This window comes from Bos grunniens, chromosome 3, assembly GCF_055505025.1.
Source record: "Bos grunniens cultivar Pamir isolate PY7600 chromosome 3, Bosgru_T2T1.0, whole genome shotgun sequence".
Lineage (NCBI taxonomy): Eukaryota > Metazoa > Chordata > Mammalia > Artiodactyla > Bovidae > Bos > Bos grunniens.
Genome location: NC_141167.1, coordinates 110,823,301 through 110,838,182, shown reverse-complemented (window position 1 = coordinate 110,838,182; position 14,882 = coordinate 110,823,301). Strand labels below are relative to the sequence as shown.

Below are 14,882 nucleotides of genomic sequence, written 5' to 3'. Positions count from 1 at the left end.
TAGGTGTATGAGCTTCAGTAGTTGTGGTGCACAGGCCTAGCTGTCTCTGCATCTGGGATCTTCCCGGACCAGGGATTGAACCCACATCCCCTGCATTGGCAGGTGAATTCTTAACCAATGGATCACCAGGGAAGCCCCCAAACAGGAATTCTTTATGCTATTTTTTGCTAGTGTGTGGGAAGATAGGATAATTTCTGACAGGTGAATGAGGCTGGTCCTGCTGGGTGCTGTTTGCCCTGGAATGCCTGCCTTCTTCCTTTGCTGGAGCTCATGGGGTTGTCTGACAGGGATGTGACTGAAGCCATCCAGTGGATTGAGGAGAAGGAGGCTCAAGTCACGTCTGAGGACTATGGCAAAGACCTTGTGAGCTCTGAGGCACTGTTTCACAGTCACAAGACACTTGAGAGGAGCCTTGCAGTCATGAATGACAAGGTAAGCCTGTGGGAGAAAGAGCTAACATCCTTGAGTTAAAAGAGCCATCTGACGTTCATCTTGTCTCCATAAGTAAGTGAAGTCGCTCAGTCGTGTCCAACTCTTTGTGATCCTATGGACTGTAGCCCACAAGGCTCCTCTGTCCATGGGATTTTCCAGGCAAGAATACTGGAGTGGGTTGCCATTTCCATCTCCACTTGTCTCCATGCTGCTGCTGCTACTGCTGCTAAGTTGCATCAGTCGTGTCCGACTCTGTGCGACCCCATAGAAGGCAGCCCAACAGGCTCCTCTGTCCCTGGGATTCTCTAGGCAAGAATACTGGAGTGGGTTGCCATTTCCTTCTCCAATGCATGAAAGTGAAAGTGCAAGTGAAGTCGCTCAGTCGTGCCCGACTCTTAGTGACTCCATGGACTGTAGCCTACCAGGCTCCTCTGTCCATGGGATTCTCCAGGCAAGAGTACTGGAGTGGGGTGCCATTGCTGTCTCCAACTTGTCTCCATAGAACATAGTAAATTCATTATTTCAATGAAAGAGAAATTTTGTGCCACCTGAATATACCTCTTTATTCTAGTTTATAACTTGTACATGATTCTTGGATATCTAGTATTTTGTTTAAATTATTTTTATTTAAATACACACATATATATATATATTATATATACACTTATGCTTTTTGTAATATATTTCATAATTTAAAACCAAAATAGATAGCTTCATGAATGGTTTCCTGCCTAAACACACCTTCTCTTTTTGGAGATGAACCTTGTTTCTTTTTGTCTTTTACTCAGTAGAAAAGGGAGAAAATTTCTTCTTCTCCTTTTATAATAAACATAGACACTAAAACACTCTACTCAACCCACCTTTGGGTTTTCTTCTGGAAGCTGAAAGACCTCGATTCCTGTACCTATGGTAGGCATAGTCACACTAGAACTTGGCGTAAGCCTCCCATTCTTACTTCTTACCCTCACAATTTTAACCATAACTTAAACTAATTACTCCTCAGCTTTTACAGTGGAGTCAGCCCACAAGAAGATCCCTAGTTACTATGCTTTAATCATAGTTCTATCCCTCGGTCCAGTTTCTGAAAAATATTTCACCAGTCTACTTCTTTTTTCCTTCCTCATTTTCCCCCTTTGTTTTTCTTGTTTTCTAATTATGAGTGATAAAATACCATGACTTAATGAATAACGATAATGAAATCTCATCTTAGACAACACCTGATTATAATTGAATATAGTGGAAGGACTAATGGTAACATGGAATTTTCCCTAGTAACCCTGCTCTTCAGGAATTGTGCTCACACTGGCCTGGCATTACTGGAATTTTCTTAGCAAAAATTTTCGTTAGCAGAAGTATCTCTCTGATTCCTATGGTAATGTTTATGAAAACAGTATAGAGGGTAATGAAGGACAGATATATGTCTAAATATTGCTTCTGATAATGATTTATTGAATGACCTCGGGCAGATAAAATACTTAGCCTCTCAGTTTTCACATACAAGGGGAACAAGAATAGTTTCTGCCTCATGGTCTTATTAAACGGAGACTATAAAACAAGAAAATGCATGTGACATGCTTAGCACAACAAGAGACAAAAAGCAGTCAGTAAGTTATTATAGTTAATATAGTTACATGAATATAATAATATAGATATATCCATATAAATGCACTAATATGTTATTCTTACTTATATAATTATTATGTTACATCCCTCCCATAAAACTTTGTCAGGAGGATCAGAATACTTGGATTTCCCACTAAGTTTATTTTTTTCCTTTTTCTAAAATTATATAGTAAGTTTCAGATGTACAGCATTATCATTAGACATATGTGTGTACTATAAAGTCACCATCTAGCACTATACTGTTGACCCACCTTCACACACTAGGTTTCTTTTTCATCCCAAAGGTGAAGGAGTTATGTTCCAAAGCAGACAAGTTGAAGCTTTCCCATCCTTCAGATGCAGCTGAAATCCAGCAGATGAAAGAGGATCTGGTCTCCAACTGGGAACGTATTCGCAACTTGGCTACCAGCAGATATGAAAAGCTGCAGGCTTCTTATGGGTGAGAAAGCCTTCTTCTCTATTACGTTAACTACCTCTACAGGGTCAAAGTGCAATATTAAAACAGAAATAAAAGAGCAAAAGGAATAAAATAATGAATGACCCAGCCCTCCTGCCTGCTCAGTAGAGACAAAAGAAATTTTAGTTTTCCAGAAGTCCTTTGCAGGATGATATAATCCTCAGAATGACATCTCCTTTCACCTATACCCTTTCTGTCTTCTTCTGTTTGTATAGTTGTGAGAAGCTATGAAGTGGCCCATGAAGCTGAAAAAATATTTGAAGAAACATGTCAAAATCTTGGCCCTAGCTAAGGAATTGGAATTAATTTCCAAGCTGAAGAACAGAAAATAAATCTAGAATTATTTCCTGAATGTAGGTCAGCTTATAAAAAAAAAAACCAAACCTTGAATATCATTTCTGTACTTAATTTTTATGATTAGTTGTTAAATCACCAGAAAATAGTCTTTATCGTATTGATATGATTGAAAATGAAATGGTGAGGCTTTGATTTTTTGAACAGGTAATTTTTTTGGTGACTTTTGTCTTCACTGATACGGTGAAGAGTGAATTAAAATATATAAGGGCTCCTAATCCTAACTCTAGCTGCCCCTTATCATAAGGTGCTTCCTGTTGTTTATGTTATGTGATTATTTATTGGCCTCATAGTACTTTATTAAATAGTACTTTACTTCAAGTGTTCCTGGAGTGTGACTGTGATATTGGAGATGTCATGCCCAAGTGCTTCATCACACAAAGACTCATTCACCCTAGGAATATACAATCTAGAGTGAAGGATTCATAGCCAGCATTGCTAAAGGAATAGGGAAGTACATGGGAGGAATGAAGGGGTAGATTTAATGCAAAAAGCATGTTGTACATCTTAGCCCAACCCAACTCTGACTGTTTGTTCAATGTCCATTTGCATCTGGTTCCTCCTTTCTGTGTTTTCCTTTACCTTTTCCCCAGGTACCAGCGGTTCTTATCTGACTATGATGAGCTCTCAGGTTGGATGGAGGAAAAGACTGCTCTGATCAATGCTGACGAGCTGCCCATAGATGTGACTGGTGGGGAAGCCCTACTGGACAGGCATCAGCAGCATAAGGTAGAGAGGAAGGCCTCCCCAGTAGGAGGAAGAGGGAGGTGACAACAATACCAGAAGATTTCCTGCTTCATTTTAACCCTTTTTTTCTTGTGGTCACAGCATGAGATTGACTCTTATGATGACCGATTTCAATCTGCTAATGAGACTGGTCAAACTCTGCTGGATGCCAATCATGAAGCATCTGATGAAGTTCTAGAAAAGGTAATCCAGTTTAACAGAATTTGTGAAAGTTTGATATATAGCCTTCATTTAATCTCTTACTGATTGACAATCTCTGAATGGAAAGAGGACAAAAGACATATAAATATTTTAACATAGATCCAGATTTCACATTGCTTCCTTCATACGTTGCTTTAGCTAGAGTGAGGCTTTTGAAATTCTCAGAACTTGATGTGTGCTTCCTCATCTCTGAGACGTTAGTCGATCTAACTAATTTCATCACTTGAAAGTGAAAGCATTAGTTGCTCAGTTGTGTCTAAATCTTTGTGATCCCATGGACTGTAGCCTGCCAGGCTCCTCTGTCCATGTAATTCTCCAGGCAAGAATACTGGAGTGGGTAGCCATTCCCTTCTCCAGTTCCCGACCTGGGGATTGAAACCAGGTCTCCTACAGTGCAGGCAGAGTCTTTACCATTTGAGCCAAGAAACCTCCATGCCATCTTGCCTTGTCACATGTGCTCTGTTGTGTCACTTTCCCATGCTAGTCTCTAGATGGTGAATTTTTTGAGGACTGCTCCTTATTCATCTTTGGATTCCCTAAGGTGCCTAGCATGGTTCCTGGTACATGGTTCCTTTTCTTCTCTCCTCTGTACAACCTCAGATCAGACTGATTTTCCTGTATCTGTGTTTCTGAAATCTTCCTTAAGCAACAGAAAGCTTTACACACTGCCATCATCATAATCTTCTAGATCCCAAGGGCTTACCTAAATCTCCTGATCCCTGAGACATTTTGCTCTAGTCATAGAGTCATAGGAATTTCTGGGATGATAATTGAAATAAGATTTGCAGGTTCTCTGCATCTCATTAGCTTCCAAGCACAGCCACCAGTACTATATGATGAAGACTGAGATCTCTGTATTTTCAACTCATCAAGAATCCTATGGGAAAATTATAATATGAATTTTTATTTTTAACAATTTTCTGCCAAAGGAAGAGTGGAACTCTAAAACCTTGAAATGTACCTGTTATCCTGAATTCTGAGAATTTGTACCATCTTTTTTATGGAATTATCACAGCAGTTTTAATAAGCTGGGGTTTCTCGGACAGATGCTTGGGCAGAAACAAAGGCTTTCATGAGTTTGAGAATGTCCCTTTTTCCTTGATGGTTCTCATTTGCATTTAAAATAGAAGGCAAACTTCTCAATCTGATCATTTAAGTGTCCTGTGAACTTGAATTTCATGAAATGTCCACTTTTTTTAGACACTGCAGTTTTCTCTGGAGCACTTCGTATAATCTAATGATTACGTGGAATGTGGTATTGTGTCCTCCTACAATCTTGATCTCCACCTCTCTGCCCTTTAAATCTTTGTTTGATACAATAGTTTCTATACTTCTACTCCCTGTGTCTTTGAATCAATTAATCTTTTCTTCTTTATTTGTACATAGTAAGTGTGGTATATCTCTATTATGGTATTTCTCCCATTTTTTCTATACTATAGGGATTTACTTAGTTGTAGTGATGGACAGGGAGGCCTGGCGTGCTGCAATTCATGGGGTCGCCAAGAGTTGGACACTACTGAGCAACTGAATTGAACTGAACTGAGGAGCCTTAAGAGAAAAGCCTGTTTTTCTATTCATTTTTTTCCTTCAAAGGGCCTTGCATTTATTGGATGCTCAGTGACAGTAGGATACAATAAATTCATTTAATATCTTCCTGGTCTTTTGCTTCTTCCTTTCCAAAGATGTCATTACTTACCTACAACTGGGTGGCTCTGCTGGAGCTGTGGGAGAAGCGTCGGCAGCAGTATGACCAGTGCTTGAACCTGCACCTCTTCTACCGTGACAGTGAGCAAGTAGACAGTTGGATGAGCAGACAAGAGGTAACATAGGGGCTCAGCGAGTGTCCAGAAGCCATTTCTCCTGCTCCTCATTCACTACTATCAGCATCCTCACCACCACTTCAGTTCACCTGGGAACTAGAGGGTGAGCTGCAAGGAAGAGAAAAGATCGACCCTCTCTGTAAGGCTCTTGAAATTCCCTCATGGATAAATGCACAGGAAAAATATTTAAATACAAAGCACAGAGGTTTTAAACTTCTCCGAACATGCAGCAAAATGAATATCCAATTGTTAAGGGATCCGTGAAAGAAAAATGTGATGAGTGAGGCAGGGCTAACCAGAGATTTTCTGGTGGAGTTGAGTGGTCCTCTTGAGGATTTGAGAACACAGAATCATGCTTAGATTGGTTGGTTCACACACTGAGATGAAGGTAATACATTTGGATGAGAAGGTTGGGAAGGGAACTCTGAAGCTGAGGTTCTGCTCTTTGAGGTTAATCTCTATCTCCTCTCCTACCTTGTGTTAATTCCCATCTTGCTTTCCATCCCCCTCACCTCCTTTCTTATTGCTTTTCTCAGAGATATTCCAAAGGGAATGATTCTCACTGGTGAGGCACAGCTGGGATGTATCTTTCTGTCTTCTACAGGCCTTCCTGGAAAACGAGGATCTCGGAAATTCACTGGGCAGTGTAGAAGCCCTTCTTCAGAAGCATGATGACTTTGAGGAAGCTTTTACTGCCCAGGAGGAGAAGATCACAGTAAGAAATGGGCCCTTGTTTGGGCATTGGCTTCATTTTTTTTTTTTTTAACTTTACAATATTGTATTGGTTTTGCCATATATCAAAATGAATCAGCCACAGATATACATGTTAATTGGAGGATAATTGCTTTACAATGTTGAGCTGGTTTCTGCCTTACAACAATGTTATTCAGGGAATGTATATATACATTCCCTCCCTCTTGAACCTCCTTCCCATTCCCCACCCAATCCCACACCTCTAGATTGTCACACAGCACCAGGTTGAACTCCCTGTGTTTCACACATCTCATAGATTACCAATTCTTAGAATTACTCATAACTATCAGACATGAGAGTTGTTTTAAAAAGAGAAAACATTCAGAAAAATAATCATACCCACTTTTTATCAACACATTTCTTATTCCACAAAGCATATTTAGAAAGTATTTACTTTTAAATTTTTTTCAGAATTAGGTAAATTTATTTTTTAATTAATTTAATTGTAGGACAGTTCCTTTAAAATATTGTGATTTTTTTAGAAAGTTTTTAAAGATTTTGAGCAATTTATATTTTCTGACACAGTGCCTGATTGTCTTATTTTTTTTTCCTGAAGTATAAATAGAAACTATGGGATCCATATCCAATATGAATCATAACTTAACATATATTTGAATGTATTATTTACATTTTTTAGTCTTTTCCTCTCCAGTAATATCTCCATTTAGCTTTCTTTAGTAATATCTAGATATCTAGGTAGTATCTATTTTTTCCTGTATATCTTCATCTTTACGTTTTGCATTTAATGCTGCTATAATTTTCTTGTGAACCTTAAGTTACAGTGTCCCAGAAACTTGTCAATACATAAGCAAGTCTCAGAGAAGTGTAAGGGAGACTTTATTTGCCCAATATATATGTACTGTATGTCTTCGGCTGTCTCCTAGGACTGTGCTGGGGTTAGCCAAAACTTGCACATGTGCATGTATACCACCAGCAACAACAATAACCACAAAACTCCAAATTTTCTTTGTTAATCTTAGATCAATTCAGAGCTTGCTATGGTCCCTTCCCAGTTCATATGCTTATTAGGTTGATTTTCATTGGTAAAAGATAACAATGTAAAATAAGTTATTGTTTATTAAATACTATTTGTAATTTCACATCATTTTCCTATTCCCAATCAATTAATTCATCCTGAGCAATTTTGAGAGTTTATGAATGAATATGAGTCAAAATTCACATGTATAATATGACTCCATTCCCCATATAGCTAGAGATAGAGATGAATTATTAAGAAGTACATATGGTATATGATGGATGGGTGAGTGAATAGATAGATAGATAGATAAATACTGGCCATTGAACAAGGCTGTATCAACAATGGTTCTTAAAAATTTTAAAATAGATCAAATACTCACCTCATAGTGAAAACAGGTTTCATTCACTGTAACCTAGATTAAGAAGAAACTACTGTGGCATAGAGAAAATAATTAACCTGAGATTTATATTTTGAAATACAATTTATAACAGAAATCAGAAGTAGGACCCAGATCTTCTGACCCTGAATCTTGTCCTCTTCCCACATTGTCATGCTTCTTCTTTAAACAGCTAAACAAACTGTGGCGACTTACTCAGTGCCAATGAGAGAAAAACACTTTTTGTTTTTTTTCCCCCAGACCATAGACAAGACTGCAACCAAACTGATTGATGATAAGCATTATGATTCAGAGGAGATCGCTGCTATCCGGGATGAAGTATGTGCATCTGCCTGCCTGTGCACCCGGGCCAGGGAAAATGTTGGAGCATTGTTAACCATGGTAGGCAGTAGATCTCAGGCATCCATATTTTATTTTTCTGACCGTGAGTTTGTTTATGTTTTTTGCAGCTGTTGGTCCGACGGGACAATCTACGAAAAAGGGCTGCCATTAGACGCGGATTGCTGGAGGATTCATTCCTTCTGCAGCAACTGTATCAGGACTCAGATGACCTAAAGAACTGGATCAACAAAAAGAAAAAGTTGGCAGATGATGAAGATTATAAGGTAGGCAGGGTTGCAGACCCAGAACATACTCATTGGTACTTAATTTAATGAAACTACAATCTTGGACCTGAAAAGACAATAGCGTTCAGCTGGTGAGCCTCATTTTATAGATGGAGAGACAGAATCTCAGAGAAGCACAATGATTCCTCCAAGACTGTATTTCTAATTTCCAATTTTCCAATACCCTGTTTCCCATCACCCCCTTTCCCTGGCACAATTTCCAGTGGTCCTTAATAGAGCAGGGGAAAGCAGGAATTCTCTTTATTTAGCTGCATATCCCCCTTTCTGCTGCCCTATGCACCCTTATAGTAGGAAAATGTTGGGTCTAGTCATAACGTACATTCAGGCTACCAGGAACTCAGAATTAACCTAATGGTTTGACACAATATAAACTTACTGCTTTGTAGCTGGAAAGGAACAATTCCTTATTTTACAGATGAAGAAACCAGGATCTGAATTGTGTAGTGAGTTGCCCAAGGTTAACCGATTATTTAGATCTGTTTAACATAGAGTTAGACACATGAATTCTCTCGGGGGAAAGTAAACACTGGGCTTGAATTCATTCCCTGTCCTGTTTTAGTTTGTGTGACTCTGAAAAATTCCTGAATTATCTTTGAGTCACACATAAGTTTTTTTTATTTTGGTATTATATAAAACACATATTTTTCACTCACAATATAAATTATCAATAGGCTTCCCTTATGGCACTGTGGTAAAGAATCTGCCTGCCAATGAGGGAGATGGAAAGAGAAGTGGGTTAGATCCCTGTGTCGGGAAGATCCCCTGGAGTAGGAAGTGGCAACCTGCTCCAGTATTCCTGCCTGGAAAATCCCATGGACAGAGGGGTCTAGCTGGCTACAATCCATGGGGTCACAGAGAGTCAAACATGACTGAGTGACTGAGCATAATAAACTGTTAAACTATTTTGCACACACACACACATACACTCACAAATTTTTGCATTTACAGTCAGGACTGGAATCAGTCTCTTGATTTCTAGGCCAAAATCTATTCACTGCATTTACTTTCTAAGTATCATTTAGTCTTAAATGTATACCTCTGATGCTCTTGTTCTAATATTCTTTCGATAGAACTTTGAGCATCTAATTTTTAACTTTCATTCTGTAAAACTTATCCCTATGTGCTTGTGTTCTCTAGAGGAGTTATGGTTCCAGTGTATGTAGGGTAAACAGGTCTTCTCTGCTAAAGGCAGGAATGGAAAATAATCTCCATCTTTCATGCCAGCTGTGATCGATTGATAATCCTTACATATGGTGTCATATTTAAAGTGATATTCAGACCATATCCAGACTCAATAGAAATAAGTTCAGGAGGTGATTAGCTATGTCTGCCATTTGTATGAAAGGAGTAATTGGTCATAGTTTCCTGAGCATCCTCTGGCTCTATACTTGGACTAGAACAGTTCTGCCTTATATCCTCTTCTTAGTTCACTTAGATTTATAGTGAAAAAAAAATTCCTGTCCTCAAAATATCTGCCCCTCATTTTTCAAGGAATTGTTTTCTTTCACTGTTTTCATTTTCTCTTAGGAAACACTGAACTTGAAGAGCCAGGTTCAAAAGCAGAAAGTCTTTGAAGAAGAATTGGCAGCTAATCAGATCCGGCTTAATAATATACAGAAAACTGGCCAGGAGATGATTGACAGCAATCATTATGCCTCCGACAAGGTGGCTGATCGTTTGAGGGAAGTTGAGAGCCTCTGGATTGAACTGCAGGAGGCTACAGAGCAGAAAGGTTAGAAGCAGAGTCTTTTAAGAAATGAATTCCTAAATTCTGAAACCCACCTTCATCTTTACCACCTTGAATTTACCCGATGGCCTCTGTGAGAAGGGAGGGATGTTACTCATTTGCCTCCCTGTGTCTTCCTCTATTGGTCAAGAAATTTAAAAAATCTAACCTAAACTTATCACACACAATTATTATATATTAACACAATTCTTCTATATATTAACACAATTCTTTTCTTCAGATATGTAGGTCTTTTCAACTGAAATTGTATTTGTTTTCTTTTCACTTTTCTCCCTTTTTTTGCTTCCTGTTGAATAAATATTCAGATATCGTGAATTCAATATTGACTATACATCTAAAATAAGTGTCCATAATTCGATTATACATCTTTTTGTTCTATAAATGAAGCAACATATTCTGACTCAGGTTATTTAATTAGGCATTAAAATATGGTTGGGGCCACATGTGAGGTTCCCATGATATTTTATTCTTGTGAAAAGGCTTGATGGCTTGCTGTTTCACCTATCTGGGCATATTCAGGTTCTATTGTAAGCTCTTAAAAAATTCCCATGTCTGCTTGACTAGCCTCTACTTAAATTTAACTTCACCTCTTACTTTGACAAACAAATCAATCATCATAATTAACACAAATAATGATGCTTTTTCTGTCAATAGTCCATTTGTTATAAACATTATCTACAGACATGCCTCTGTCCTGGTTATAGAAAAGATACATCATATTGATTTTGTCGGATATCCTGATTTTTGGTTTAGGAAAACAAATCAACTTGACTGTAACAAGAAGTTGCTGTTACTTCATGTCCTAGTAATTGTTTCACAGAAATAATGCAAATGATTGTTATAAAATCATATGATAAAGAATTTAGCTGAGAACAGTGGATAATCAAAATATTTTCTGGAAGAGAAAATTGTAGGGTGTGGTTTGTGATAAAGAACAGGCACTAAGGCAGAGGTGGCTGATGGTTAGCAAAGTTCTGAGGAAGATATTTAGGAAAAAATACTTCAAAATTTCAAACTGAGCTAACCCCAAGTTTTATTTTCTCTTGGAAAATGACATGTTTATGCTTGAATCCCTTTGAAAGGGAGGTCTCAATAGAGTATAACAAGTGACAAGATAGTTAAAAATCTAACATAGGCCCATACCTCAACAAGAAATGAACATATTGTTTATATCTGTTTTGAGAACACTACTATCTTCAAAAGAAAATCCTATCTGAATTCTACAAATTAATGGTAATTTTTTAATGTAATCACATGTTAGACAGTTATATTTTTCCCATTGGACTATCCAAACATTATATTTTTCCTTAAGTTGGTATAACTTGTAATAGCATATAATGAGGATTAGTTATGATACCTGTCTTACACTTGATGTCTTTTCCTAGGGATCCAGTTGCATGAAGCAAATAAGCAGCTTCAATTTGAAAATAATGCAGAAGACCTGATGCAATGGCTGGAGGAAGTGGAATGGCAGGCTAGATCTCAGGATTATGGGAAAGGCCTAGCAGATGTACAGAATCTGCTCAGGAAACATGGCCTCCTGGAGTCTGCTGTGGCTACTCGTCAGGTTTGTTGCTAGCTCTTTAACCAATTGTGAGCCAAGTTACCCATATACATTCTGAGCACATTCATCATAATTATTATTTAAAAAAAAAAGTGGGACAAAGCAGGAAGCTGTTAGGTATTTAGAATAGGAAAAAAGAAGTCCAAAATGGCGGTGAAGAAAGACAAAGAACAGAAAAAGCCCATGAAAATGGAGCAAAAGAAAATCTGCAGACCGGAGTGAGAAACTCAGGTGAAACAAACACACCCCTTTCTTGGCTAGCCCAAGTTGCATAGGGCAGGCTCATTGGGGAGGAGACAAAAAATATAAAAAAAGGAAGCCAAGATGGATTGAGGCTTCTCCTTTGGGGTCAGCCTGCCCTCACGCCTCAAGAGTGTATTATCCTCTGCTTGCCAAATAAAACTGAGCTATAACCAAGCTTTAACACTGGTCCACCATTTCAAATCTTTGCTCCCATGAGATAGAACTGAAGAAATTTACACAATCCCCCAACATATCTGATACCATGACTTGGATGATATACCGGGAGAGCGTGTAATTTTCTCTGTTCTGTCTTGCAGCAGTGGGCAAAGATTTGAAATGGTGCACCAGTGTTACAGCTTGGTTACAGTTAAGTTTTATTCGGCAAGCAGAGGATAGTACACCCTTGAGGCATGAGGGTGGGCCATTCCCAAAGGAGAGGGCTCAGTCCTTCTTGGCTTCCTCTTTTTATATGTTTTGTCTCCTCCCCCTGAGCCTGCCCTGTGCAAATTGGGCGAGCCAAGAAGGGCGTGTGTTTGTTTCACCTGAGGTTCTCACTCCGGTCCACAGATTTTCTTTTGTTTCATTTTTATGGGCTTTGTCCTTTCTTTGTTTTTCTTCACCGCCATTTTGGACTCCTTTTTCCTATTCTAATTACCCAAAAAAGCCAAAGGTAAAAATTCAAAATGTTTAGTTGGTCAACTACCTCTTTCTAGTATCTCCTTTATCCAGCTATTCTTCTTGGTGCCTGGTGTCTTTTGTCAGAACCCTATGGCTGCTATAAGACTTTATTGACTCTTCTAAATATGATGCTGTACTCTTAATCCAGAAACCTGGATTTTATATAGCCTTATCACTTACTAGTTCTGTGGTGTATCTTTTCACCTGTTTGCACCTCTGTTTACTTACCTGTAAACTAAAAGTTTGGATAAAATTATGTCTTTCTATTCTGGCATCCTACAATTCAAAACTTGAAATATTTTTAATTGTACTTTTTTTCTTTTCTTAAGAAAATTGAAACACAGAGAAATGAAGTGACTTCTCCAATGTCACAGAGAAAATTAACAGCAGGGCCAGGACTATGAAACAGATGTCTAGGCTGTTGGTTTCAAAGTTACCCACTGAAATCACACCAGACTATTTTTTTAAATATAAATTTATTTAATTGGAGACTAATTACTTTACAATATTGTATTGGTTTTGCCATACATCAACATGAATCCCCCACGGGTATACACGTGTTCCCCATCCTGACCCCCCTTCACGTCTCCCTCCCTGTACCATCCCTGTGGGTCATCCCAAAGCACCAGCCACAAGCATCCTGTATCCTGCATCAAACCTGGACTGGCAATTCATTTCATATATGATATTATACATGTTTCAATGCCATTCTCCCAAATCATCCCACCCTCTACCTCTCCCACAGAGTATAACAAACTGTTCTATACATCTTTGTCTCCTTTACCATCATTCTAAATTCCATATATATGTGTTAGTATACTGTATTGGTGTTTTTCTTTCTGGCTTACTTCGCTCTGTATAATAGGCTCCAATTTCATCCACCTCATTAGAACTGATTCAAATGTATTCTTTTTAATGGCTGAAGGAAATGGCAACCCACTCCAGTGTTCTTGCCTGGAGAATCCCAGGGACAGGGGAGCCTGGTGGGCTGCCGTCTAAGGGGTCGCACAGAGTCAGATATGACTGAAGCAACTTAGCAGCAGCAGCAGCAGCAGCAGCAATACTCAATTGTGTATATGTACCACAGCTTTCTTATCCATTCATCTGCTGATGGGCATCTAGGTTGCTTCCATGTCCTGGTTATTAAAAAACAGTGCTGCAATGAATATTGGGGTACACGTATCTCTTTCAATTCTGGTTCCCTCAGTGTGTATGCCCAGAAGTGGGATTGCTGGATCATAAGGCAGTTCTATTTCCAGTTTTTTAAGGAATCTCCACACTGTTCTCCATAGTGGCTGTACTAGTTTGCATTCCCACCAACACTGTAAGAGGGTTCCCTTTTCTCCATGCCCTCTCCAGCATTTATTGCTTGTAGACTTTTGGATCGCACCCATTCTGACTGGCTTGAAATGGTACCTCATTTTGGTTTTGATTTGCATTTCTCTGATAATGAGTGATGTTGAGCATCTTTTCATGTGTTTGTTAACCATCTGTATGTCTTCTTTGGAGAACTGTCTGTTTAGTTCTTTGGCCCATTTTTTGATTGGGTCATTTATTTTTCTGGAATTGAGCTGTAGGAGTTGCTTGTATATTTTTGAGATTAGTTCTTTGTCAGTTGCTTCATTTACTATTATTTTCTCCCATTCTGAAGGCTGTCTTTTCATCTTGCTTAGAGTTTCCTTTGTTGTGCAGAAGCTTTTAATTTTAATTAGGTCCCATTTGTTTATTTTTGCTTTTATTTCCATTTCTTTTTTTTGGGGGGGGCAGGGCATAGAGGATCCTGCTGTGATTTATGTCAGAGAGTGTTTTGCCTATGTCTTCCTCTAAGAGTTATATAGTTTCTGGTCTTATGTTTAGATCTTTAACCCATTTCAAGTTTATTTTTGTGTACAGTGTTAGAAAGTGTTCTAGTTTCATTCTTTTACAAGTGGCTGACCAGTTTTCCCAGCACCACTTGTGAAAGAGATTGTCTTTTCTCCATTGCATATTCTTGCCTCCTTTGTCAAAGATAAGGTGTCCATAGGTGCGTGGATTTATCTCTGGGCTTCTATTTTGTTCCACTGATCTATATTTCTGTCTTTGTGCCAGTACCATACTGTCTTGACAACTGTGGCTTTATAGTAGAGCTTGAAGTCAGGCAGGTTGATTCTTCCAGTTCCATTCTTCTTTCTCAAGACTGCTTTGGCTATTCGAGGCTTTTTGTATTTCTATACAAATTGTGAAATTATTTGTTCTAGCTTTGTGAAAAATACTGTTGGTAG

General features: G+C 38.5%; 1 protein-coding gene across 1 annotated transcript in view; it reads left to right on the top strand.

The window, feature by feature from the left end:
* Positions 1 to 14,882, top strand: part of SPTA1 (spectrin alpha, erythrocytic 1) — a 95,327-nt gene that overhangs the window by 7,668 nt on the left and 72,777 nt on the right. The window contains exons 6-15 of the mRNA XM_086393516.1: positions 288 to 432; positions 2,340 to 2,494; positions 3,460 to 3,595; positions 3,695 to 3,796; positions 5,497 to 5,634; positions 6,239 to 6,349; positions 8,004 to 8,081; positions 8,213 to 8,368; positions 9,917 to 10,121; positions 11,522 to 11,703. Of these exons, the coding sequence (XP_086249642.1) occupies positions 288 to 432; positions 2,340 to 2,494; positions 3,460 to 3,595; positions 3,695 to 3,796; positions 5,497 to 5,634; positions 6,239 to 6,349; positions 8,004 to 8,081; positions 8,213 to 8,368; positions 9,917 to 10,121; positions 11,522 to 11,703 (1,408 nt within the window). The remainder of the gene's footprint in view (positions 1 to 287; positions 433 to 2,339; positions 2,495 to 3,459; positions 3,596 to 3,694; positions 3,797 to 5,496; positions 5,635 to 6,238; positions 6,350 to 8,003; positions 8,082 to 8,212; positions 8,369 to 9,916; positions 10,122 to 11,521; positions 11,704 to 14,882) is intronic.